The sequence below is a fragment of the Clinocottus analis genome, unplaced genomic scaffold (genome assembly GCF_023055335.1).
Source record: "Clinocottus analis isolate CAN_PGR_092001 unplaced genomic scaffold, fCliAna1.0.p SCAF_2, whole genome shotgun sequence".
NCBI classification, from domain to species: Eukaryota; Metazoa; Chordata; class Actinopteri; order Perciformes; family Cottidae; genus Clinocottus; species Clinocottus analis.
The window spans coordinates 7,726,351-7,754,045 of record NW_027175931.1 but is presented as its reverse complement, the minus strand read 5'-3'; the positions used below and the strand labels follow the sequence as shown (position 1 = coordinate 7,754,045).

The 27,695-nt window shown below is 40.2% G+C and overlaps 4 protein-coding genes across 8 annotated transcripts in view; 2 read left to right on the top strand and 2 right to left on the bottom strand.

Moving 5' to 3' along the window:
* Window positions 1-504: 504 nt before the first annotated feature.
* Window positions 505-2,343, bottom strand: mrpl44 (mitochondrial ribosomal protein L44). Its single transcript, XM_068585765.1, has 4 exons — window positions 2,109-2,343; window positions 1,191-1,659; window positions 867-1,045; window positions 505-693 (listed from the first exon to the last, which is right to left on the bottom strand). Exons 1-4 carry the CDS (start codon window positions 2,282-2,284, stop codon window positions 525-527), a joined length of 993 nt encoding a protein of 330 aa, XP_068441866.1. The 5' UTR covers window positions 2,285-2,343; the 3' UTR covers window positions 505-524.
* Window positions 2,344-2,402: 59 nt separating this feature from the next.
* Window positions 2,403-4,806, top strand: dnaaf1 (dynein axonemal assembly factor 1). Its single transcript, XM_068585764.1, has 2 exons — window positions 2,403-3,508; window positions 3,608-4,806. Exons 1-2 carry the CDS (start codon window positions 2,539-2,541, stop codon window positions 4,522-4,524), a joined length of 1,887 nt encoding a protein of 628 aa, XP_068441865.1. The 5' UTR covers window positions 2,403-2,538; the 3' UTR covers window positions 4,525-4,806.
* Window positions 4,807-5,093: 287 nt separating this feature from the next.
* On the bottom strand, window positions 5,094-10,738 carry mffa (mitochondrial fission factor a). 5 transcript variants are annotated; one of them, XM_068585567.1, is made up of 8 exons: window positions 10,527-10,738; window positions 9,646-9,863; window positions 9,146-9,315; window positions 8,943-9,034; window positions 7,786-7,950; window positions 6,372-6,428; window positions 6,059-6,143; window positions 5,094-5,688 (listed from the first exon to the last, which is right to left on the bottom strand). In XM_068585567.1, exons 2-8 carry the CDS (start codon window positions 9,857-9,859, stop codon window positions 5,557-5,559), a joined length of 915 nt encoding a protein of 304 aa, XP_068441668.1. In that variant the 5' UTR covers window positions 9,860-9,863; window positions 10,527-10,738; the 3' UTR covers window positions 5,094-5,556. The 5 variants fall into 5 exon arrangements, with proteins under 5 accessions (XP_068441668.1, XP_068441669.1, XP_068441670.1 ...); XM_068585568.1 differs by having other exon boundaries at window positions 9,149-9,315; XM_068585569.1 differs by lacking the exon at window positions 6,372-6,428.
* Window positions 10,739-12,818: 2,080 nt separating this feature from the next.
* Window positions 12,819-27,695, top strand: part of egfem1 (EGF-like and EMI domain containing 1) — a 51,302-nt gene continuing 36,425 nt past the window's right edge. The window contains 4 exon segments of the mRNA XM_068585911.1: window positions 12,819-12,829; window positions 13,062-13,196; window positions 13,416-13,525; window positions 13,732-13,836. Of these exon segments, the coding sequence (XP_068442012.1) occupies window positions 12,819-12,829; window positions 13,062-13,196; window positions 13,416-13,525; window positions 13,732-13,836 (361 nt within the window).

Genomic DNA, 27,695 nt, shown 5'->3' with positions numbered 1-27,695 from the left:
TATGGTTACTTCTTTATTACAGATAAACAGATTATTATAACAGACGAGGTTAACCAAATGCCATTTATACAACCAGATATCAGGGTCCTTTTGTGCCATGGTGAGCTGAATCTTTAGGTTATCAGTCAAGGAAAGCTGTGGGACCAGTGGACGTTACTCTTAAATGTTATCACATTAGAAGAAAAAAAACACTGATTCCCATCTGATACAGTGACAACCTGGATCTTATATCAGTTACAGTCAATGTAGAAAATACATTTTATTTGCTCGCCTTTGTCTGGGAGAAGTGATTTTGATATATCCAAAAGAAACAATCATGATGAATCCACACTTAGACTAATATCTAATAAGGTAGATGGTGACCTTATTTATGTTAACTTTCTCCCTACAATCCAGAGAAAGTCTTAAATTGAGATGTGCTTTATCTCAAATGATCTCTCCAGTAGATTCATGCTGCTTTCCTGTCCATCTGCCCCCGACCCCTGAAAAGAGCTTCTGCTGCTGTATAAAGGGTTAATACTTTATTAATTGCTGCTGATTGATTGCATTAATGGCTGCTGCTGTAGTGGAGAGAAGTCAAGAGGTCTGTGGTTCTCGGTGTAGCCGTAGAGGATCCGGAGGGCCACACGAGCTGCTTCTTCCTCGGCTCCTACAAGTGTCTCCCCTGGACCCTGAGCCAGAAGCTTCTTGTCGCTGATTTAACACACGCAAACAAATATTTAAAAAATAAGTATACTATACATATTGTAGTTTAACTATTTTTAACCATCAAGTCTAATATGAATTAATTACATATCACTCAAACTTAAAACAAAAATACAAATTTAAATGTAACTTGTAAAGTAACTTAAGCCAGCTCTACATACCTGTACAAGCCAACAAAGTATAGTGGCAGGACGGTACTGGCTCCAGCAGACCTGATGAGGCGAGGCTCTGGCAGTGGAAGGTTCCTCTTCGTAAGCTCCTCCACCAATAGTCCCATGGGGTTGACAATTGTCCATAAATCAAACAGGTCCTTGCCAATAAGCTGAGGACCCAGGAAATCCTTTGAGGGTGAGAAGAAAGAAATTAGATAAATATGTATAATCCTGCTGTACAAACAACAGAGCCAAGTCAAAAATATGATTGAGGCAAAATTATAGTCACAAAAAATATTGAGTAGCCATTATACTCTGCAGAAAGTCTCTTACCCTGAGGAACAATCCAGTTCTCTCTGCTCCCCTGCTCTCCCGTAGAGCTCCAATTACGGCAAAGAATGTTGAATGAAGCACATCATCAGGAACAGGACAGTCCGCGCTCATGGTTAAGTCTTCAATGCCAAGATTTCTTGCTACATTGGTCACAACGGCTGAACTTGTGAGGTGGCTCACGATACTCACCACACCCTCCATCAGCAGGATTGGGAAGCTGGCCCTGCACCAGTCAGTCAGGAAGCTTTTGGTGAAACTCGCTCCCTTTTTACTCAGCTGAATATTATCTTTCAGAGCAAGAGCGGTGGTCTCAGAGTCCACGCCTAACCCCTGTCTTCTCTTTTGCTCCGCCTGCAGGTAACAGGGATTGATGAAGGCTGTTTTCAACACCTCCAGGGAGAAGCTCTCGTGCAGGCGGCTGCTGAACGCCTGAACCTCAGCATGGTAATCCCAGTGAGGCTGTTGAGAGCTGAAAGAAAGTCAAACAACACATTTTACACATTTTCTCTACAAAAATATTCCCAAAATGGCGTCTTACAACCAGAAGAATGGTTCTCTGGTATTAGAGCTGACAGACTGTAGGTCTTACTTAGCATTATTATGTTCTGTACTATTAGGAGAAAAGTGCCTGAGGATTGTGGCTTTAATTTTTTTGCTAGGATTGTTCTACACCTGTGCAAATGAACCATGATGGACAGCTTGGCAACTGGTTTCACTTTAGAAACTGTGGCAATATTAACTACACGCTCACAGCTAAACAGGCTTCATATGTGTATTGTCACCCTGCTAACCTATACATTCACCCTGCTCCCTTATCTAAGATGAATACACACGCTGACCAATAGAACCATGACATTAATGGCCTTGGGATGCTCTCTATTCCGCTCTTATGTTAGCAACGTTAGCGGTTAGCCTCACCGTGGCATAGGTGGCGGAGGTCCTTCGAGCTTTAACTTCTTCGCCATGAGGTATGTGTATGATTTCATCCATCGCTTTTTCTCTCGGACCTGTGACAATGACACGTTTCTGCAAACCCGCTGACAATGAATTCCTAATGTTAGCACACCACGATTTAGTATATATCCGGACGCCATGTTGACTACTGACAGCGGAGTGCAACGGCTTAAACTGTCCGACACACAGCATCAATCAATATCCGGTCGGCCGGACAGTTCCTATGTAACGGCCCAAGAAGCGTTGTTATGGAAACAAACAAACGTTTACCAAAGTTAGCTAGCAGAGCGGACCTCTGAGTGAACTTTACGGGACTACACAGCTTAAAAATTGCGAGAAAACATAGTTAGATCAAACTTATATATTATTTATATTTATTCTGTCTGTCCATTTGATGACGTCCACTCCTGAAGTCCAGGAGAAGATGGAAGATATTGGTGTGACAGAGACTCAAAATGAAAGTGGAGATCCCGAAATATCTTTCTCTATCAAAGACAAACTGGAGGCTGTGAAGAAGGATGACGCTCAAGAAAATAACAACAGAAAACTGCAGAGTCTACTTCAAGAAAGAAAAGAAAAACAGTCAGGGCCACGGATGACCAAAACGTTCCTGAAAAAACACTGTAAGCAAAACAAACTTTACGCAACACCTTGCCTGAATGATACACTGTACCTGCATTTCAAAGGGTTCTCCACCATTGAGAACCTAGAGGAGTACACAGGGCTGAAGTGTCTCTGGCTGGAAACTAATGGGCTTCAACGCATTGAAAATCTGGATGCCCAGACGGAGCTTCGCTGCTTGTTCCTTCAGCAGAACCTCATTTACAAGCTGGAAAACCTTGAACCTCTGAAAAAGCTCTCCACCCTGAATGTCTCCAACAACTACATACACATCATTGAGAACATCTCCTGCCTCCCTGACCTGAGCACTCTGCAGATAGCCCATAACAAGCTGCAGACTGTGGGAGATATAGAGCATCTGAGTCAGTGTCTGGCAATCAGCGTGCTGGACATGACTCACAATCTGTTAAATGACCCAGAGATCCTCCTGGTACTTGAAGCCATGCCAGAACTGCGTGTGCTTAATTTAATGGGAAACAAGGTGGTGAACAAAATCCCAAACTACAGGAAGACCATGATTGTGCGTCTCAAGCAGCTCACTTTCCTGGATGATCGTCCTGTGTTCCCCAAAGATAGGGCATGTGCAGAGGCATGGGCAGTGGGAGGGCTGGAAGGGGAGCAGAGGGAGAGGGAGCAATGGGAGACCCGAGAGAGGAAGAAAATTCAGGACAGCTTGGATGCCATCGCGAAGATTCGGAAGACAGCCGAGGAGAAGCAACGCCTCCGGGAGCTTCAGGAGACAGGTGAACAGTTTTGAACTTTTACAATCGTGCAAATACAAAGTGGCAATGTTACTGTATTTGATTTTGTTCAACAGTATCCTATAATCTGTTCTATTTCAGGGGTGACTACGGCTTCTACCACTACAGGAACTCTGTGTGAGAAAAATGACAACCAGTTTCTAACTTCACCAAAAGGAGAAATGATCCAAGCCTTTGTGAAGGACTGCCTGGATGTCCATGGAGAGTTCTTGCACTCCACACAGGGGCCCAATGACAATCAGTCAAACTGTGAAAATCTACAAGCAGAAAAGCCAGGTCATGATTTCCAGATGGATCAGTTTGAGAAAGATGACGAGGAGAAGTCACAGGTAAAGCAGTACGGGACAGACGAGAAAGAGGTTGTGAATCCACAGCACTCAGAACAAGAACAAGAAAGTATTGCGGGAAAGATGCGCCAGACGGAAAAAGCAGACGATGACAAACAACAAGGAATCCAGCAAATCAGAAAGGATGCGAAGAGAGAGCAGGAAAACATGAGCTCGCCCTTTGAAAAGAAACAGCCTCCAATGCTCGAGGCAGGTCCTCCCGGAGCAGACGAGGTCGTATCACCGCATGGTCCCGGACCGTTGGTTACAGATCTGGAGGATGCTGACCAGCTGGAAACCATTCACCTTCCACTGCAGCGCTCACTGCGTATTGATGACCTGCCGGATCTGGAGGATGTGGACACAGACCAATTCAACGTGGGGTTCTTTTCACAGCAAGTTAACAAACCTATAATAGAAGTCATATCAGGAGTTAGTGAAGAGGATAATGAAATCGGGATGCTGAGTGAGGGCACCGTTGGTTCAGATATGACTTCATTGTTTTTGATGAGCGGCTGCAACAAATCAGTTTGGGGCTGTCATAATTCTTCATCATTGGTGTTTCCAGAAGATGGGGCTCCCCTTGAGCCACATATTTTTGAACCAGTGGGAAAGCTCAAACCAAACCCCCCGTCTTCTCCACCCTGCTGCCTGATTGAGGAGCTTGAATGATGCTTTTATGGTTTAGAGCATTTTTGAGCAACTGAAGTTCTGAATTATAGTCTCTCAGGATACGTCTTCAAACGAAATATGTCTAAATGCTGGCAGGCAATAGACCGTCTGTGTGAGACCATCAAAAGCCCAATCAGGGCACAGCAATAATTTAAAAAAAGAGTATTTATCAGTTATTAATTAATTGTCAAGCAAGTTTATGTTAAAGAATTTCAAAGACATTTTGTTTGTATGGTTATTAATTCTAACACTGTGTGAAAACTGAATAAATTTGGAATGATCCGTTGTTTTCTTCACTAATTTCATTTTGCAGCAATACCATCTTAATATTATATTAAGATAACAGATGTTAATGAATTTATCTCTTTTAGTTTTTTTTTAATAAAGCTACACAGTGCATCTAAAGACAAATGTACAGTATTTGTTTTTGAAAAATTAAACATCAGTGTTCAGCATGAATTATGATTTAAAATATATAGCCTGTGGAAATATGAACAGAATATAGTAGTCATTTTTCAGGTAAGAGGTAAATTATTTCACCTCATAAAAGAAATCCAGGACAACACGTATTATGTATGGTTTTAGTAAATTGTATTACATTCCCAGTTCAAGTTACATAATACTCTTCCGCCAATAAATATCCAGCATGTTACATCTCCACACTGCAACTCCATTTTTTTCGATTTTGATAAACTATGCTTTATGCTATGTCTGGATGACTTCTATCCAAAACTCTGAGTGACACAGACAAATATTTACAATAAATCATGCTTAGCATCGCGCAAGAAGATAGATAATAAAGACAAAAAAAGACAAACGTGAGGCAGGATGAAACAAGAGTAAAAAAATAAAACTGTACATGTATTAAATAAACCAAATCAAAATATAAGCCCTATGGTCAACCGGCCTTGTACACATGTTACAAGGTCTTTGTCACATAGGGACTGAGTGCAGCGGTTGGCTAACATTTGACACAGAATGAAGGATAGTACGTTCTTCTGTCACGGTGATGGCAGAAAAATAGGCCGGGCTTTAACGTCGCAACCACACCCAGGTGTTGACGAGCCAGAAAGCTACAGTGACCGAATACAGGATCATCTCTCGCTTTGTTCGCTCTTTGTTCTCCTCTTCCAAATGTTGCAGTCTACGGTTCAACTTGATGAGCTGCAGATAAATCAGAACCATTTATTTGCAAGGTTTGTTACACATACGAGGAATGTGTCTTTGCATACATTAGACAAACAACAGCAATCAACAATTAAACACATATTACATTTACAATATAATATAAAATAGAGTGCACAGACAAACAGATAACAGTACTACAAACAAGTGTACTGTAGGTGTATGTGAAAGTGTAATGTTAAAGAGACATGTGTATTTAAATATGATGAGTGACCGGTAGGAAATTGTCCTAGGGATGACAGGACAATAATATAAACAAAAAAAATAAGAAAAGTTTTCTCAGTGACAGAGTTTCCACAATTAGCTATCTTGCAACAAAATGGAGATAGTGTCTTTATTTAGAACTCACCTGACGTCGAAGCGTTGTTGCATCAACTACAGTCATGTCATCAGACCCCGCGTCCAGTGTACCTTCATACGTTGATAGTGCAAGCCTGGAAAGGAGAACAGTCGGTCTGAGAATGAATTCAACAACAAGAGAGTGTATTATCTACGTCATTTTAGCATATACCTCAAAGTAGCAACCTAATTTGAAACGATTACTCTACTAATTGTTATTGCTTAATCTTGTTTCTTGACTCGGAATTGAGAATGAAAAGGTAGGAAAGGATGAGGAAAAGGACAAAGGATCAGAATGAAGGCTAAATGCCAGGTGAAGTTACCTGGAGTCATGCAGGGGGTTGGAGCTTGAGGCCGACCCCCCTCGCAGGGATGGTTTGCTATAGAGGTTGGGAAAGACAGGGTTGGGAAAAGGGAAAATAAGAGAGATAGAGCAACATAGACTGATGGTATGCATGCACACACCTTCCATGTCCTTCGCAAAACTACACTTTTTGGGGTTGTCCTCGAAACCAACAGGCTAATCCTTCTAAAGACTTATTTTATTTTTCCTTATCCTTCAGATAACAGATCACAATATTTCTAAAGCTTTGGTTTTTCAGAAAAGTTTTACCGACCAGGCGACAAGGTTAAGAATGTGAAGGAACGTTTTGTCTATTAATTATTTGAAATGGGCAGGTTGTATGAATACAGACTGGTAGTAACTTCTGAAGGCCCTTCTCTCTGCGGACACCTCTTTGCTTCCCAAAGAAGGGCAAACAGTCAAAATTTCAAACTGTTGCAAAACCTTTCGGGTTCTTCTTGTTCTTATATAAAACCTTTACAATGGATTCATATGTTTTTAGGTTGCATTTTCCTGATGCAACAAACACATTTCCTAAAAGGGAATCATTTCATCCTTTCTTCCAAAACCTAATTGAAATCGAAATTGATTGACAAGTACAAGTTTAACAAGTGGTTCAACTTCCATCACTACTTCCACCTGAAAGGTACATTCAATTTAGTTCGAAACTCTTTACATTTTGATTAATACATGCAGTATTAATATTGTTACTGAATGTTACAAGTAGGCAGTTAGAAATAGCTATGTAAAACTAAGGGCCAAAATAACCTTTAAAAAACACCACCCCTTCTTGTGTAAACAGGAGAAATCAAAAGTAGATTTAAAGAGATGTCGAGGAAGTCAAAACAACTGAAGCAGTCAGTAGTGAGTGCTGCAGGGATGACGTATGTTTGTAGGTCAACCCGGAAGTTAGCTTTGCGCTAGTTCCCTTTGCAAAATGGGAAACAAATATTTATGATACTGACATGTTTTGTTCTGCAAGATAATATTTACAAATGTAAACCACTTTCAAGAGTTTTTAAGCATAAATGCAATTGCCACAAGAAAAAATAGACAAGCTGCATGACTTCATATCACCACCTGCTAAACTAAAGGCTTGTGTATGCAGTGAAGACCTATAGATGTTGTTTTTAGTTGCCGCCTTTTTTTTTTTAGGACTTAAAAATTCCCAACTGACATATTTTATAGAGTAGAATAAAACATTACGATCTCTCACTGGTGTTGAACCACAGAAATCTAACCAAAAATCCATTGAGGGAACCAGAAGGCAAATACACCAACTCATTTACGGGTTTGTGGACTCATTCCTGCAGCACTCCCTTTCCCTCTCTGATCAATATCTAGTAAGCCACGTTTTTATTCAGGCAAAAATGACCCGATGATTGAGAGGTCACCTGCGAGGGTTCTCGTCCATGACCTCCAAGACCTGCTGGTAGGCCCGACGTGTAGTGGACTGGAGGAAAGATAAAACACCGCTAGCGCTGTACAGGCTGTGTTCTTCTTCGGTCACGGTGAGAGTGGGGCAAGGGTGGACAGTGGCCGTGGGGGACGGGGTCGCACTGCTCAATGTCCACCATTAAGAGCAGCCAATTCAGAGGCCAAGGGAAGAACAAGACAACAGAGGAAAGGAAGGAGGAAGGAGAGGGAGAGATATAAGGAAAAGAAACTGTCCTCAACTTTACCGACTTTGTAAAAATTGCAACCGAGTGAAAATAAGTAAAAGTAATATTGCAGTCATTGTATTTAACCTGCCAACCACTCACACAGTGAGAAACGGTGCTTCACTAACATATAACATACCCAACAAAAAACAGAGATGTGAACGAAAGTAGTACCAGAACCTCACATGCATTTGATGATCGGGACATGTTTTGTTTTTTGTGGCATTATCAGAAAAATCGTAATACGTGCCAATCCTAATACACTCAACTTTTTGTAACCTAAACAATAAAGCTACAATACAGATGGTAAAATGTAAAGCCTGGATCACTATTTTTAAATGTAATTTTATTATGTTATCTTTTCTGTATCCACAAGTGTTGTTGAGAAGCAAGTGTGGTTTTCAAGTAGGTTTATACACTTCATCCATCCATTATCCGAAACCGCTAATCCTATTCAGGGTCACTAAAGGAGGCCAGAGTCGATCCCAGCTGACATTGGGAAAAGGCAGGGAATACCCTGTACAGGTCCCCAGATTATCAGTACATATAGTTTATGCACTAAATAGTAATATTTTCTACCATTTTCCAGACATCAATTTTTTGGGAAATGATCAGATCAAAACATGTTAGTATTTTAATGTTTGAAATGATGGTGTTAATGAATTACTTTCAGTGACAAAAACAGCCGAGTTCAAAATTGACACGGAGGGCTACAAAGTTCTGGCAACAAAAAGGACTTATAACGGCAGTGACTACAGACAACCAGATACATTACATAAAGCCAAAGGGAAACAGAACATAGAACCAAAAGAAAGATGCAAGTGCATGCTTGTAGAAGTAAGATGGAGTCGCTACCAAGCTAATGATGTTATATCCAGACCAATACTCACGCAGAATCGTTGCGCATCATCTGTGTGTTCTGACGGGCAGCTGCATTCTCACTGGCTGAACGTTCCCGCCGTACTTTAGTTTGGATCCGAAGCTACAAAAAATATTATTTAGGTTAAGGTTTAGTATAAGTAAACTATTTAAGTCAATTAGTTGATTTTATGCATTGTCCTTGTAAAAGACTAATTAATGACGTATTGCTTACCACCTCCTCACTGTCTGGAGCCGCCTGTTGCTCCTCCTCCAGGAAGTCCAGGGGCCGATCACTGAGGGTGAGGACTCTGGGTGGAGTCTTCAGAGACAGGTTTTCTAGTGGTGTTGACTGGATTAGGTCCAGGTCCCTGGGTCTGGGGAACTGGGGGTCATTACTGTCTCCTGACAAAGAAAGGTGTGAATTACAGATTGATGCATTTTATACTTTACTTGATTGAAACAATCTACTGAGAATGTAATGCTTAGGTTGAACAATTAAATTTATCTTCACAAGTGTTGTGCCTGAAGACTTTTAGTTTCATTTTCAGTCTTAAATAATTCTCATGACAAAGTCCTGAGCCACTGATGGGACAGCTAGTATCCAGTCACAACAAAGCCACATGATAGCTATATTATAGTCAGCAAGCACCAATGACATACATAGTTTAAAAGTAATAAAAAAATACTTTTAAAAGAACAGAAATCACAGCCCTACATTGACAAAATGCTGACCTGAAATCACAATTCTCTCTGGGACTTGCATTATGACACTGTGGGGGACCTCCTGAGATCCAAGATTGGGGTCCTCGCGGCCTTGAGAAGCCACTTTAAGCATCTCAGGGATGCGCATCCTCTGGCTGATCCCTTCGGTGTAGTCCAGCTCATACTGGATACGGTTCATCTCTGCCATCTCTGCCATGGGGGAAGGGAATGCTGCCCCGTTCATTTTGCTGTGAGGAAGGATTTGTTCATTCACACAGATCTAGTTGATTGCCATATAAAAGGTCACAAAAGGTAGAGAACACGCAAACATGAGAGCTCCAGGTGTTCTTTTTGTTTCGGTCCTGTTTAACTTGTCATGGCAGCACACCTGCTGGCACATCCGCTTTGGTGACAGTTACTACACAGAGACCACAAGACGAAAATATCTTGCGTTATCTCCTCAGAAAATATTGGTGCAGCTGATCAGCTGTAGGCCAGAATAAGAGGTGGACATTTTCTCGTGACAGCATCATATGATAACTTGGTGCCTTCTGACTTTGAACACGAACACAACGATAGTCTATGTACCAATTTTGCAGGAGTCTTGGCTGTAATAAATGAATAGCTTATACAGCTGCTGCACAGCTGCTATTTAGGAATAGCGTTATATAGTTTCTTTAACATACATGCTAACATAATGCTAATATCAACAATAGTGTATATTATTGTCGAATAAAGTAGTCATTGCATTATGCATTATTTGAATAATACTGTAAACTGCTCTAATATTTAAGTAACTGCCGGGATATCTAACTTACGTTCACACAATTCTGAGGATAACGTTAGTTTTGGTTCGAAAGCTAACGTCAAACAACACATCTCGAGCTAGCGGGGTAGTTTTGGTTTCTTACCGTCTTGTTCGTTGCTACAGCTAGCTAACCTTTCCAAAGAAGAGTGTACCGTTATTTGTTAAATCGTATAGGTAAAAAAAGACGTCTAAATATAGTCAAATTAGTAGAGTTAAGTGCAAGTATTTAACATCATGTAGCTGTCATTGCCTCTCCAGTGTTGATAAGAGAGAGGCCCCTCCTCTCTTCTTTCGCTGCCTGTCCTCCGTTGAGGAAGTAGGAATATCAGCCGGAAGTGACGTCGCGACACCAATTTGTTTATTTATTGTTGAAATTTTATCTCAACAATATGCAATTCTCAACCGCGCTCTGTAAATGTATCATGTTTATTTTCTTCATCATGCATATTTTTTTGTATTGAGGTTAATCTAGTGTTTAATTAATTGCTATTTATACATTTGACCCGTCAACCCGAGCAGTAAATTGTCTGACATGGGAGGGTCGTCAGCCTAAGGTTATCTTTTGCTTTTGCATTTTTACCTCTACAGCACATATGCAACACATGTTCATGCTCTGCTTACATCATCCTATCGACTCAATAGGTTGTGATAACCTTTGAAATTATATGAGTTTTGTAAATTGCTTTCTTGGAATTGTCACATTCCTTGAGCCAGTTTTTTTTTTTTCCACACTGCTTCATTCACTCTATTGATATACACATAGTTTCTAAATAGGACATATTTAGATAACTTCTGGCCAGAATTTCTTTGGATGTAACTTTCACATCGTGTATTTATTATAGGGATAATACAAACACAATGTCTGATTGTGGTAACAGTCGATGCACAGGTCAATGTCGCCGGTTTTCTGTTTTTGGAGGTGGCCCCTCAGTGACTGTGGGTGGTGCGTTTACTCAGAGCCATTCAAAGACTGAGATTGACATGAGATAAGTCGTCCCCCTGCTTCACCAGGGAACGTAAACCACGTCTGGATCTCGGGAAATATCAAAGAAACCAAACATCAACTTGGAGTCATGTCCTAAGGCGGACTTCCATTAACGCCAGGATGCTCTTCATTTGATGGACACAGAGGCTGCGCAGATTGAGTACTTCTCTCCGTGTGTCTAACTGTCTGGAACGATGTTCCCAGATATTTTGTGGGTGCTATTATTCAGCACAATGCACATCGCATCATCTTTGGAGCTGCAATTTGGCATGTAAGTGACGCTTTATGATTAAGTTAATTTCCGATTTTTTAAATTTGATTTGCACTTAACTTTCATTGAATAGTCAGGTGAGAGAGTTTTACGCACACATGCTTTAACATAGGACGGCAGCACTTTGGCTTAGACTACTTTTTATTTTTACAAAGACAGTTATATACATTGTCCAAGTTTCGCAAGTAATTCTGTTACTTTTGCTCCCCTCAATGCCCACTAGGCGTCGCTCTTTCAGGTCCCCTATGATGGATATGTGTCTGTTGTAACGTGTTTCTGCAAAAATAACTTTCACTTGGTTGAGATTTTTCTTTGTATAGTGCTCTACCAAAGGTTTCAAAATTTAAATAGACTGTCCTAGACATGATTGAAAGAAGTGTTTCCCTTGCAGGAGAAACAGAAGACTTCCTCTAATTAACCTCAGTTTGCTGTGTATTGAAACCAGATGGTTTGTGGAGTAGGACATCTCTGGATAGTTTAGGATACCTGCACTGACAACACAATCTGCTTATGGCAGAATGCTGTACAGTACAAACCTCTGTGCTGTATCATGAATTTGTAAGCTTCATGCGTCCAGGCACATGAACATGCAAACAATTCTGGAAGAAAAAAATGTATTTCCTGTGTAAGTTAATTGGTTGTTTATGGGGTGCTTTTAGGGTCCTGTGGACTGGCTCTTTTTGTTTTTACCGGACCTTAATCAAGCACTTTGCACCAAACAGGAAGTTGTATAATTGTTTGACAAACAATGTGTCTGTGATGAGCTGAAGTCCATGCAACTGAACATGTGTAGAACATGTGGGGCTTTATGTTTGTTGGCCAACATACATTAGCTCTGCAGCAGGCTCACACCACACAACATTGGAACCTGTACAGCTAACCTCTAAACTCAGTTACCTTGTACCCATCTCAAAATATATACAAAAAACAATGGAAAATAAAGTTGCCTATACTCACATACTGCTCTTGAAAATTACAACACAATACATTGTTTTTCTTTTTTCTTCAATTATAAGTCTAACACATGTCCACCTCTTTCTCGTTTGCGACACTCAAAAGCTTTACATATATTTGAACAATTGTGTGAAGCCCCTCCCATAGAGGCTGTTTTGGCCAATCACAGCATTCAATTGTCCGACATGGGAGGGCGGTCAGCTGAGGGTCATCTTTTGCCCTTGCACCTTTACCTCCACATGCTCTGCTTTCATTGCCAACATTGCAGCTCTACCCACTCAATTTGTTTGTTTCTAGAGTTGTTGGTTTCTTAGTTCAATACATTATATTTGTTTGAAGTAAATCCCTTGCTTGGACTTGGTCACATTCCTTGAACCAGTTTGTCATAATGCTTTCTTGTTTGTTGTTGTTGTTTTTTCCATGCACAGGCCAAATGTTTGTGCCGACCAGGAGATGTCCATGCTGGGGACCCGTCAGCCTTGTGTCCAGGCTTTTACCCGCATGGTTAAGGTGTGGAAGCAGGGCTGCACCAGCCACAGGTGGTGCATAGGCTATGAGAGAAGGTGAGGGCAAACACACTTTTTCAAACGCACAAACACTTTGTTAGTGATCATTGCTACTCCATCAAGACACCTCCTTTGTCATCACAGCTGCAGTGGACTTGATGTCTCAGAAGAGTGGTTTACACATGCACATTACTTAAATAGTTAATATTTTAATATAAACATATATTGTAACTTGTATTCAGAAAATCATGTTACTATAACCTAATTTCTCTTCAGGACAACTTACTACACAGTGTACCGGCAGGTGTACAGCGCAGACTTAAATACAGTTTATAAGTGCTGCCCTGGCTGGACTCAGGAGGGTGAAGAGATGGGCTGTTTGCATAGTGAGTAATATCATTATAGACACATACTGCATGTATCACATAGGGCTAGTTTTGATATAGCTATGAAGTAGTCATGTGTTTATCAATTTGATAGTTAGTCCAGTAATCAAACTGGAACCACTGAGCTGGAACCTACCTGACCAAAGATCTCCATCATCCTGACATGGATACTTTGGTAAATGTGGTATGATATGTGGTATCCGCAGGGGTTTGTGGTGTCAATACCTGTTTCAATGGAGGCCAATGTGCAACGACCGAAGACCGGATATGTCAATGTCCACTGGGCTTCAAAGGGACGCGGTGCCAATATGGTGAGTTCATTTCCACCTGATTAAAAAAAGTTGTTTGTGTTCATAAACCTCCATACTCCACCCCTCGCATTGTAGCCGCACATATGTAGGACATAACAAGCTGAGTGCAGCGCTGTGAGGGAATGAACTGACTTACATCCTCATAGGACAACATGTTGTTGAAGCATTAATAGGCTCAGTTCAGACCGTATGCTTTCACTTTGCAAAAGCAAAATGAGCCCGTAGTGTAGCTGTGATTGGACGAGGCTGCTCTGTGGGGTCTCCGGGTAGTTAAAGGTAGAAGATGGCTTCCTTTGAAGGCTAGAGCCTGGAGTGCTGTGGCTAACCCAACTGAGCCTCCACTCTATAAAAAAAGGTACGTTAATGACAGTATATGCAGTTTGGGTTTAGTATTGTTAAAAGATGTAAAAGCCTAGAACACATCTTGTCACAGATGATGGCAATATTTCAATTTAGGGTAACTTTAATAGTTACCCAATGTTTCTATAATGGATTGGATTACTCAAACTGATACCACTCTCATTTCTGTACATTTAACATGAGGCCAAAGCCAGCAGCTGGTTATCTTATCTTAGCATACAGACAGAAAACAGGAGGAAACAGCTTGCCCGGCTCTTTCGAACAGTAGCAAAACCCACCAGCACCTCTAAAGCTCCCTAATTAACACTGTGCAGCTCAATGACAATTTGCTGTTTTACGAGGGGCTCTGTGCCAGACTGTTTCTTGCTTTGCAGCAGTGATTCCTGGAGTGTCCATTAGTTCACTGGCAATTGCTCAGAGGATAAAAAAAGAGAACAAAAATTACGGGACATTTCTGTGTTGAAGAATTTTAGGACATCAATGAGGGTCATTATACCTAATGAAGAGTTTTGACCCTCAGATAGGAAACCTTGTGTCTGTCATCATTAAATGGTAAACACTTCCAGATTTAATAAAAAAAACAACAACAACAATTCAAAGTCTGTTCTTTCTCCTGTCCAAACCCCTGCAGTCTACGTCAACACGCAAACAGGAGGATGTTTTGTTAATGCTTCGGAAGAGTCCCACTGAGACAGAATGGTGACCAGAGGATATTTAGTTCCAACCCCCCACATGCTTAAAAACACACACACACTCTGGAGACACTCGCCTGTTTGATTCCTTCTCTTTCCCAGAAAAAACAAGCAGTTCTTCCTCTTTCACATGGACGTGTCGTTGTTTGTCAGAGGCAGCTCTCCAGTGCGTTTGTTTTGACATGGCCTCTTTGGTTTTCACACATCAGAGTGGCAAATAGGGAACAGATTGCGATATTTGATCTAGTTAGAATACCTCTCGGTTTTCTTCCTATCCTGCACATCCCGTGCTTCGAAGTCATCTCTTCTCTCTTCTCTTTTTGTAAAACGTTTTTCCTTATCACATCTCTGGAGACAGATTTATCCTCACTCTGCCAGAGTCGTTATACAAGGAGCGAGTCAGCTCTGTTCAGCTTGGTTCCTTCACTGAACCTGTGCTTGGTGCTGCGACATGCTCCAATAATTCTGTGTTGCAAGCTTAGAGTTTGAGTCTCAGTGTTAAGGCATTTTTGCTGTATTCCTTCATCCACAAAATCATATATATATATATATATATATATGTATATATATATATATATATATATATATATATATATATATATATATATATATATATATATATATATATATATATATATATATATATATTCAGAATGTGTATGGAAAATCTTGTACGGTCCATGTCAACTTATACTTTATAATTGAACTAAAGTAGCATAACACTTCAATGTTGTGTCAGACTTTATCTTCTTGTTACAATGTTATGTAGAGAACAGTAATAATTCTGTAAACAGTTGAGGTTTGTTCCCTGCTGAAACAATTACAGGAATACAGAACTTTCATGAAATTTGGAAAGCTCCATTAATTGGTAAGAGCATAGATGTGAAAACCACTAAATAAATAGTAAATCACATAATATTATATGAAGACTGAATACCTGATACTTTGTAAAAAAAAAACACAATATACAGTATGAACTCTGACTTATAAGCTTATAACGAATTGCACTTATAGGTGGGTTACATTTCCATTTTTCGTGACGATGGCTACGAGACAAATATTTACAACTAAAATTCACTAGTAACTAAAAAGCATGTACTAATGAACCTGGTTAGATCAACAATACCAGTAATATATCAGATGAATCTGTGGTCTATTACTTAGGATAATGCAAGTTTCCAACAGGATACAGAAAGTAAAACATTTTAGTTGTTTCTCATCACTTAACCAGTAAATTGATCAAAGGGTCATTTCCAAAAACCTTGATTTACTCCTCGATGGACAAAATGACCAGCAGGATCAACTGTGAGTACTGTGGATGAAGCCAAATACATTCCAGCATAACAAAATTACCAAGAGAGACTGCAACTCTAGCTCAAATAGGCAACCTGTGCACACTGAGCCGCCAGGGTTTCACCGGGGAATCCTTTTTCGTTCATAGATTTGCGTTGTAAGTTTTAACATTCCTCAATGACAGACTTATTACTGTCATCTGTGTGATTCATGCATGACAAAGAAGAAGCAGATACAGTAGAGCGGCAAGAATGTTGAGCTCTGTGTATTTACCTTGAAGCAAACTGGACTTGATGTTTGGTCATGAAGATGATTCTCAAGGCCTCATCACATTTATTTAGGTGTTTCCTGCATTTGCCTATCTTTTCCTTCTACATGCATATTCTACAGTGTGCACAAGCATCTCTGTTTGTCTCTCTGTCTTTTGTCTGCCTTGGCTGGTTGATTTTTTGGGTGTTGGTCCATCTGCTAATGACTACTTGAACATGAAGGATGCTGTTCATCGGCAAGATTCTGCAGAGAAGTGGACTTTGCAGTTCATTGTTGTATATTCTAGCCGATGGTTTTCGTTCATTCCCAAAGCTCCCATCAACCTGGTTTCTATTCCCAGCAGAGCTCTAAAACCTGCTGTAGACTGCCCAGCTCTATATGGCACGAAAAGGGTTAGCTAATAGCATGTGAACAGAGTGGAGCAGCTAAAGCTAAAAAAGTGAATCTTGGACGAACAGAAACGTGACTCCAAATAAATACCAATGTTCCTCTGTAACAGCTGACACACTTGCGACCAGTTCAAGGTCTGTGCTTCTCACTGAGGTGGGTATGGCATGACACTTGGCCAGAACTGGAATTAAGGACATGCAATGCGTTTGTTAATGAGAACATAACATCTTTTGGGATCACTGTGTGGCAGATGATCTTTCCACCATCACTATCAACACTGGGACTTCACATATGAGATAAATCACAAGGAAGAAGGAGGAGAAGGGTTGCTGGAGATTCTGAATATCAGCCGCGCCCTCACTCCAGCTAGACTTCAGTAGAATGAGAGTGTACACATAGATGTGTTGAAGAAAAAGTCTGGCTCTGGTAATAATTCAACCGACAATTCTTACCCCCTCTCCCTCTTGTTTTCAGCACTCATCGGCGATTGGCTTCTTGAACGTTGTTCTCTTTGGTATCGCTGTCAAAATGTGGTGGTGGCGCCCACTGTGTGTTGTGGTGGCCGACCGTCCACCTGCTTCCAATCTTTGATATCAGACAGAAGGCACCCACTATGGAAATGTATGTCAGCCGCTGACACCAAGGCCATGGTGTTGACACTGCGAGGCAATAAACAGCCTGGACACAGCCCAAGCATGTGCTGAGACACTGGAGCTGGCTCTGTAAGAGTTGCCTTCTACTCCTGCTTGTGACTGCCGGCCACTCTGTCTCACTCTATTAGGACTTGCATTAGGCTTTGCTTTGGCTAAATGTATGCATAGGTCTGCGTGAAATTAAGAGAGCGCGGGCACAGAACAGTGTGAGGACAGAAACCATCTGGTCCTCACTAAAAAAGCCTGGCTGTTTTCAGAGTACTTCATAGTACAATGATAATGGACATTTCCGAAGACTGGATCTTGTTGCACTGGAGGTTTTGGCAATGTAATGAGACGGTTAAGAACGGAGGCTAAGAATAAGTATTAGATGCTAGAAGTAACTACATAATTCAAACTCTATTTTGACTTTTAGGGAAATATGTGGAACAAGATTGTTAACCCTTCTCTTTCAAAAATGTTTCAAACATACACACACACACACACACACACACACACACACACACACACACACACACACACACACACACACACGCATGCACACACATCCAACGTTAAAACAAAATGTAGTCTTTAAGAAATGATCTTGACCAATAAAAGTGCTGCGGACAGTGTTATTACCAAGTGTTCACTATGGGAAACTCTGCAGAAAGCTTTACAGTTGTTGCAGTTGAAATATAAATCACATTTCCTCACATGGGAATCGTCTTTCTTCATGTAAACTCGAGCGTTTGATCTCCAGGACCTTGGGCTGTCTCCCATGTACGCTTGTTTTCCTTCTCAATTAGATTAAACACACCTGTCTTTGTGTAAAGCCATACATGCAAACCTCTGAACATACGCCTGGGTATGTGGGTATCAAGTTGTGCTTATTCGTGTGCCAATTCGATAGTTGCAGAGAGTAGCATTCATTGGTTGCTACGAGCAGAGGGGCAGGTCTGGAAACTTTAGGGAGAAATGACAATATGTGCTTCAATTGGATACAATATTAAACACACAGTATGTCCTTCTTAAAAGTTGTCTGCATTAAACTAAACATGTAATGCTTTTAATGTAACAGCAGCCATCTGTGACTGTATTACAGTTTAAAGTAAAGTGAGATGTGGTAAGGACTCGGTGGTGGCCACATGGCGCGTGAGTGGCTCCTTGTACAGACCTGTTAGTGGGTCGAGACTGGAAGAAAGAGGTGATTAAAACACATGAGGAAAAAGTTGCTGACTCACGAATCCTTAAGGCATTCTTGCTAATGTTCGCTTGTGTTATGTTGTGTTCCTGTAAAGAAAAACACGCTCTAAACATTGCAGACAGCTCTGTTACACTATAACATCTCCCTGCTCAATACGCTTTTCTGTCCAGTTTAAAAGTAAGCAAATTTGGGTTTCCTTTCTTAATTTTTTCTCCATTCTCTGAAATAAATATGTGCTTTTGAATATGGCTCAAACATATTTGCATCTTAGTGAAACTCTGAAAAAAAAAACATCTAGTAATGTCACCCTTTATGAATTCTAAGCCACTTTATTCCTCTGCCTCCACATGTCTGCAATAATATCTTACATCACTTCATGTGACTATTGGACAGAGGGAAAATCTGCCCTGTATAAAGTTGACTAGTATGGCTGCTCCTGCACTGAACCTTAGCCTGTGAAAGAATTCAGAATGAAAAGAAACCATATTTTCTTTCTCTTTTTTTTTCGTTACATAATTAAACTCAAAGATGCAGTCCAAAAAAAATGGCGAGGTGGCAAACACACAAAATTAATATTAATGCATCTAGTAGAGATCCATGTTGGTACAAATTGTTAAGGTATTGTATGAAATGCAGGACGTGAAAGATGATGTCTCTGTAACTCCTGTAGTTGTTCTCACAACTTCAGGGAACAATGATGTCTTTTGCAGGTCTGGTTTCCACCTTAAGTTAACGAACATACCATGGAGAGAGTTTAACCCCTCTTCCAGTCTTTCCATTCAGTTAGTTCCACTGCAGAGGTCCAGATCTATTATTAACATTTTGTTCTGACTCCTGAGTAGATGAGACAATAAAACATTCATTTTACTCAGTATATTACTGTCTGTTAGACATAAGGGCACGTTTATGGAACTGTTATAGTTGCAGGCTAAATCCTTTTCAGCAAAATGCGGTGAGGATATAATCTTGTTTGCATTCTCTTGGTTTTAACACTGTTCAATCCTGGATACTGGACACTAATCTGAAGGCAGTTAACAGATTAAAGGTAACGAATTGCGGCAAAAGTGTGCAGCAGATTGTGTTTTGAGTTAAAATATGATGGTAACCATATGACTGTAATGATGGCAGGCCTTATTGTTAGTTTTGGTCAATTTTTTCCTTAACTAAAATGTAGTCGCTATAGCTGCTATGGCACTAAAGCTCTTGATGTGTGCATGTCATGATGATCTTTATTTGCTTAAAGAGCTGCAGCACAGACCTCACGCTCACCTCTGACAGATCGGTCTTTGCTTTGGCAAGCAGCTCAACCGTTCTGTTTATGAGAGGTTACTGAAAAGGTTCACTGAAAACTACATTAACACTGTAAGCTCTCAGAGGTGAATAGATTCCTTTAAAGTGGGCTCGACTGGTGTAATATGAACTTAATCATAGAATTATCAGCACTTTTTACATAATAGACATTTTTTTTGGACTCTCTTGACTGCACATGAGCAAATACATTGTGAAGCAATCGTTCATGGTGATGATCAGCTGTTGAAAACTGACTCAAAAGCCGCTGCAGCTTCTGGCAGAATATATAAAACCCAGCAATAATGGAGACAAGCCTTACTGAACCACTAGTGCCCACATTGGAGTGTCAGTTAGAAAATGGACATGGAAAAATACAAAGATATTTTAAGGCCACTAAGACTTCTTTGGAGGATAATCTGTCATTCTGGAAGGTAGAAAGATTTTTTTCTCTGCTAAGATGTAAAAGGCCAGGTGGTTTATTGTTACATCCAAGAAGAAAAAAACAATTACATTTTTTTCCACATGCAATGTCAGCCAAAGGTGCTCCACTTTCAGTATTATTATTCATTTCTTTGTATTCACAAAAAAGCTGAACACTAAAGTTTTGTGATCAACAGTGAATCCACCACACAGTCAGGTTGAGGATGTCCATACACAAGGAGAGGATGTATCATCATTCGGTGGCTAATAAAGCAGTTGAACAGTAACATTTTGTGTGACTCCTAAAAAAAATATAAGTCTGTCATTTGCTACTTTCTTCTTAACCCCGGTGTACCTCTCTTTCCTGATTGAATTCCTCAAATCTGCCATTAGCTGTGTGGACGTAGGAATCATCTGCCGAGACACGGGCTTGGACATAGCATGCCTGAAAGACTGGGCAATGCAAGTGTACATGCTTTAGAATAGCTATCAGAGGAAGAAGCTCATTAAAACCCTAATGGCTGCCATATGTCAAGGAAGTTCTCACACGCTAAACAAGCATACCCTCATCTCTCCAAATGCATCAAGGCACCATTGTTTACCAGGCTAATGCAGAGCGGGTTAGAGCTAATGGTCTGTGTGATTCCTGCAGCAGCAGTAGAGGAAGCTCAGATTAAAGGATCAAACGTGAACTTGGATGTGCCGTGTAGTGCACATGAGGAAACAAGGGAGGGCAATGATAGGCATCACTACCATCATTACAATTGAGCAAGATAGCTCAGGAAATCTAAACTTGGTAAGAATTTCAACCAAAGACTCATATTGCAGCTGGTTGGTGACAGAAAAAGAGAGTGCATATGATTATTTTTCAATATAAGCTTTTTGGAGTAGCTTTATTGTCAGTCTTTGCTTTTTTTGGAATATTCTCTGTTTCCTCTTTGTTGTTTTGTAGAGCTGACCTACTCATTTTCATTTTGGGGTGAATTATTGCTTTAGCAGGCATCGGGGGAACTGATTATTGTTCAAATTTATGAAACTGGCAGATAGCATTGAAGCTGTGTAACTGAGTGCATGTGTTAGAGCTGTTTCATGGTTAGCTCTACAGACATGGATTAAGTCTTGTCCAAGATTTAAATCCGTTTCTAAAGAACAATCTTTCTAAACTCATGAATAAAAAAATCAGCCTAAATTTGTTGCTAATGCCAAGTAGTCCCATTACCTGCGGAACATAAGGCATTTAAATCTTCAGCCACACTTTGTCCTTTCTGTGGAACACATTTTCTATCCTATCTCCCGGTGAAGCAAGCAGGATGGCTTTTCCAGATGTAGAAGTTGACAGATGATTTCATGGCGAGAAAAGGGTAAACAGTAAACTTTGAGGGCAGGTGTCTGTGTTGTTTCAGAGCACATTTGGTCAATAACAACTTCAATCTGGTCGGATCAACTCTCATGTAGACTAAACGAGTTCTCAAGACTTAAGACTGATTTAAATACCACAATGAAACCTCTCGTTTCTATGAAGGTCTGCTGTTCACCTTTATTTATCAGTTAATGAAGTTTGCAGTTTATTCTATTAATATAAATTCTCTGCACTTGGCCTCCGCTCTGCCCCACGCAGCCTCTTCTGTTTACTTCTCATTATTTCTTTATTACCTTAAATATTTTGTTGTTTGTTTTTGTTTGCTCTTGTCTTCACATTCGTGTTCTCTTGCGTCTGTTATTGTCTATTGTGTAAAGCACCTTTGTCTACTCTGAAAAGCGCTATAGAAGTTGAAACTATTATTATTATTATTATTATATACTAAAGAATATACCGTATTATGGGGATTACTGCAGTTCTGAGTATTGAACATTGCCATCTGTAATTAAGTTCTCAAGTCAAGCGAGGCCTGTACTTCAGTTTATGGTCCAAGTGTCTGCCTACAAAAACAGATCAGCACCCAGCTGTCATCTTTCAACTCATTTCTTTACAAAAAAAGTTATCCGTACTCAGCAAGCAGCAAAACTTTGGACCAACCAAACTGTCCCCCCTGACTCAAACATAAACTATACATTCTCTGAGAATCCCCATTATATTATGCATTCTGTGTTTAAGGGACACATGGAAAGCTTTTGAGCTGCTGGGACGAGGTGCACACGAATGCACACGATAGACATGGATAGTGCTGTGAGAAGAAAGTGGGAAATACATGCAGTTTTCTAAGAGCAATTTCCAATCTTGATCAAAATGTGACTCAAGCACAGGTCTTATGTTTCTTCAGTCTATTATTCTGTGCGTGAACGAGGACCCAATGACAGCTGGGATTCTTCCTCAGTGTTGAAGGCCTTGATTGATTGTATCTTTTTCTCAAGCTCGCTGTCCATTTCATTCAAAGCAACATCTTGAACACAATCCCACCTTTGTCTTGTCTTTATTTACTACTGAGCTGATTGTTGAAGCTCACTTCCCTCTCTGTGACAGGTCCCTAGAGCGCCTCAGCTGTCTATAAACGACCTTTGACCTTTGGTCCAGTTCACAGGATTTAATGTTTTTTCACAGCCCTTGATGGACCTTTCTTTCTTCTGCGAAAGCAGTGCTTCAAGTAACCAAAGAGTGCAACACATTTTCTGTCACAGTAGCCACTTACTGTCTCAAGATAATAATTGCTCTTATTTGGTGTTATTTTGTATACATTTGAGCTTATAGATGTACACATTGTTGAAGTTAACTGTGCATCCCGCCAGAAAACAAGAAACAATACATGTGCACGTGTTTCTGTGGTAGGAGCGCCAGCTGACCTGGGACCAGCTGACCACCTGCAGCTTAACGGACCATGAATGCATACAAAAATGTATAAGTAAAGTAAAGTAAATCTAAAAGTAAATCTAAATGTTATTAAGTGGGAAAAAAGTAAAAACTATGCTGCATTAACACTACTCTGATAAGTAAAATGTATTAAAAGTTCTTTGAGTAGATGTAACGTAGTAAATGTAACTCATAAGTACTCATTAGTTTAGCAGGTATTAGTCATAAACCAAAAAAGATGATGTCAACCTCATGATGGCACTAGATGTAAAGTCAGGGGGCACCAAAGTGTTCATCATGAATGTTTGTTCCAAATTACTGTCCATAACTTCAAACCTCAGCAAAGGCATTAGGATATTTCCTCTGCACAATGAATAGCTGTGCCAAATTTAATACCAAACACAAATTTAATACCAAACAATTAAATAGTTGTTAGTTGTAATAGTTAATATTTAACTTGCTAAACATTTTAATGTGCTTGTGGCGCTAGTGGAAAAGACAGGGGAGGACCAAAGTCAAAATGATACATCCTCTGAGTACCATACATGTCTGTGCTTTTATGCTAAACCAGTTTTTGTTTAGAAATTGAAATCTGTAATCTGAAAAGTGGTGGACAAACCAACATTACCATCCCCAAATGATCCGCATTCATATTACAGTCACATGAGAGCTATGCTGAACAGAGAGCACTGGTTTATTAATGAATTAATTGTGCCACATCGTGCCCCCTAAGACAATAGCAAGGAAAAAAGACACACACAAAAACAGGAAATGCACACATCACACCAATGCACCTGCAGCAATGTCATGATAGATATAGTTCTAGTTCTAGTTCTACAGAGCCAATGAATTATACATAATCAGTTATATTGCCTTGTATTTTCATCTTGCAGATTATTATTTCGAATGCATCACTAGCCCAAATAAGAACTGATTGTGAGAGAAGGGAGTGAGCCTATCAAATCATCAGGTGGGACATCTCTGCGAAAATATTACAGCTCATGGCCAAACCACACTGATTTCTTATTAGCTCGCTCTGCTGCAAAAATGCAGTCAGGGAATGTTTCCAGCTATATTATCATACAAACTCTTTGGTATATTTGAAGAGTGGATGGTGCAATATCACATATATTATCTACGTACTAATGAGTCATTTTCAGTTGAACAAAAAAGCTTGCAAAATCCATTTTTTAGGTTCTCAGAGACGAGCATTACAGACTTTCTTCTTAGACAAAGACAACTTGTTAGGTAAGTTGCATTCCTTTTCCGTGACCATTTTGTTACAATAGAAATGTGGGAATAGACACTTAAAAAAATGTAGGAAATACAAATACCTCCAGCCAGAGTCGTCGAGTGAGGAAGAAAAGCTAAATCACTTGAGATTTGACTTCCGACCACTGAGGTCTGAGATCCAAACCCTCCACGTTCATTGAACAGCGTTGAGAGACATTCCACGCAGCTGAGGCCTGCTAATTCAGTTATTGATCTGGACTTTTGTTGCCTAATGTTTTTAACATTCGGGAAGGAATGGACACATGGTTGAAGGTTTGTTGATAAATATGATGTCAAAGTACTTCCAAAATTTTTGTTCAAGTTGCAAGAAGAGCTTTGGTCCGTGGAGAAAGACAGGGGAGGTACTGTACTGTAGAGTAATGACAATAACACCTAATGAGATAAGCAGGAATCGGGTCCTGGTGGCTGATGTTTGTCTGCAGAGAACACAAGAACATTCAAGCAGATGTCTGTTCTCTCCGCTACTCGATGGGAAACCATTATCACCACCATTCCACCACTATCAGGAGACCAACACTTTCCATTTGTTTCTTAACTATGAATTAAAAGATATGGTAGTATTTCAAAGGCACAAATAAACCGCTTGTCACAGAAAAAAATATGTTTAAAAGGTAAAGATATTCAGATCTGTTTCCAAAATGTATAGAAGAATAACTCTGTGCTGAGGTAAGTGTTATGGGTCATCCTGTCAGTCCATGACTGAGACAAAGATTGATGGTTCATATTTGTAGGTACGAGGCTCGGAGGCCACACAAGAGTCGGAACTGGTGAATATCGAGGAAAAGGCAGCAGGTGAACCAAGAGGGAGGGTCACAGTGCTGTATAACTTTGTCAAAGAAATTATGTGTTGCGTCTATGCGAAAACATTTTTCTTTTTCGGGTTTTCATAATATCAAGACCAGTTGTCCTGTACCATGTAAAGAGATGTTTCGCCGAAAAAAAATCAGACCAATAAAAGCATCTTGATAAAAACAGTTTATCTTGAAGTCTAAAAGGTTTCCCCTCGTGACATTGTGCAGGTTTTTGGAGAATTGCATGTGCATGTGGGTGGGCGGCCTGTGTAATACATCCCAATGTGCAACAGCTGATCCAAGGCAGGAATGGTTATCCTAATGCACTCACGGGGGAAGAGTAAGAATGTTCAGATTTAAAGTCAAATAGTGTGGCTTCCATGAATATAGCCCCTCAACTTTGTGTGGGCGTCAGTTTATTGGCTTCTCTTCCGGTTCTGAGAGACATGTACGTGTGTTAATAGAGATATAAAACAGTCAAGGCCATACTTCACAGTGAGAGGTGATGTATGCATGAGATAAAGGTTTAACACAGAGTTTTTGTTTTGCAGTTTATATTTGGGTTTATCTTTGTCAGAGAAAAAAGCTAAATCCAATTTGCAAGGTAGAACTCTTTTTGCCAGGGAAATACTTTTTTAAAAAAAAAATTAAAATCTCTCCTAAAAAGCTCTATTAGTCACCTCCCTTGTTGAACAAACCACTTGCATATTTTTTTGGCTGCCTGCACAGCAGACATATGTTAAGCATATTTACTTAAATTTCATTCTAGCTCAATCACTTAAGTCTTTCAAATGATGATTCTTTCTATAGTTAAATCTTTTATTGAAGGTTTGGTCCAAGACTCATTCCAACTACCAAGTCAGCTATTCTCCTCCTCATGTTAAAGCACTTCTACTTCTGAATTATGTTCATTTGATTACCGTCAGGTCTGGCCAGAGACACAAAGTGTGACTCTTGGAAAAGGTCAAGCCACAAAAAAGTAGCACTACATTCGGACACATGGATCATGAAACTGTGTGGATTGCTGTTTGTATTTGAAGTTCCATTTGTGTTTAAAGTTTTCATTCAGGCTGCAGTGAAAACAAGGATTGTGTTTAGGAATGATGACAAGCTCTGGCGGAGCGGTTTGCTCACCACATGATAGTCATCGCCAACTTGACACTCTTTCAGCCACATGTGACTTGATGCCTTACCCAGAAATGCTTTCAATGCCGTGGCAGTGCTTGAATGAATTAGAATTGATCTTTGTTCAAATTTGGTTTCTCTCTCTGTTCGACATCTTGATGATGATCGCAAATGACCCTGAGCTGATAGAGGAGGCTCATTAGGGCTGCAAGGAGCTGTTGGATCAAAGTGGGGACGTGTCCGGGCCAGAGCCCCGAGGTTACGGGGCCATGACACTTCCATAGGAGTTAATGAAAACTGCAGAGCAGGGTTGTTTCTCTGTGTCCAGCTATGTGTGTGAGTGTGTGTGTGTGTGTGTGTGTGTGCACATTTTTCAGGCTTTGACATACGGTTACTTAGATCCCCCCTAGTGAAGGAGAATGTGCTGAACGTGATGGAAGTAAAGGCTTACAAAGGCCAAGGCTACTGCAGTAAGTGTCACCCAGGCATTTTATTATTCATGAGGAATAAAAACGCATGCATATAATTCAAACAATACACCAACAAAGGGCGACTTACAAAGATTGGACAGCTATAGGCCTAAATCTGTGACAATTTCCCCAATAAATAATTATCAGAAGAAATTCCGGAAATACAATGTCCGCCCCTCCAGGTGACCCAGATGACACTGTCTGCCCTTAGAAACTAAGCGTGGGTGTGGCCTGAAGAATAAACATGGCGACCCATCCTTAGTTTCTGAGGTCCTGCCGAGTTCTACATATTGCTCCTACGGGCTGCATTACCAATACCAACACTTCAACACAACAACAATTCTATATATATTGTAGTGTTAACGTGGTACTTTCCTTTCTTATCTTCATGCCAACGTTGCTGATGCTTTACCTGCTGCAGGCTTAGCCACAAACTATTATTACCCTTTTATAACTACTGGGAAGCTTTATGGGAAATAAATGTAGTTGTAATAATTCAGCACCACTCGTCCAAACTACTGTGTTTTGCGTTCAATCAATTAAAACGATCTATATAGAGAATTGATGATGCATGGCACATGTTCAGCTGGAGAAAATGTTGCCCTTTTATGTGAAAGGATTTTTGTGCATGTTTATTTATGTGCACACATATGAACACAGGGATATTATATCTCAGCATGTCTGGTGATAATATTGACTATGTTATCCACGATCCACCGGTGTCTTTATGTCCTGTGAAGCAGATACAATATAGTGAAGGTACAACTGACAATTCCCTGAATGGACCAACAGGAGAATACAGGCGATGCTCCTCCGAGTCTAGTCGTTGTGTTGAAACCTA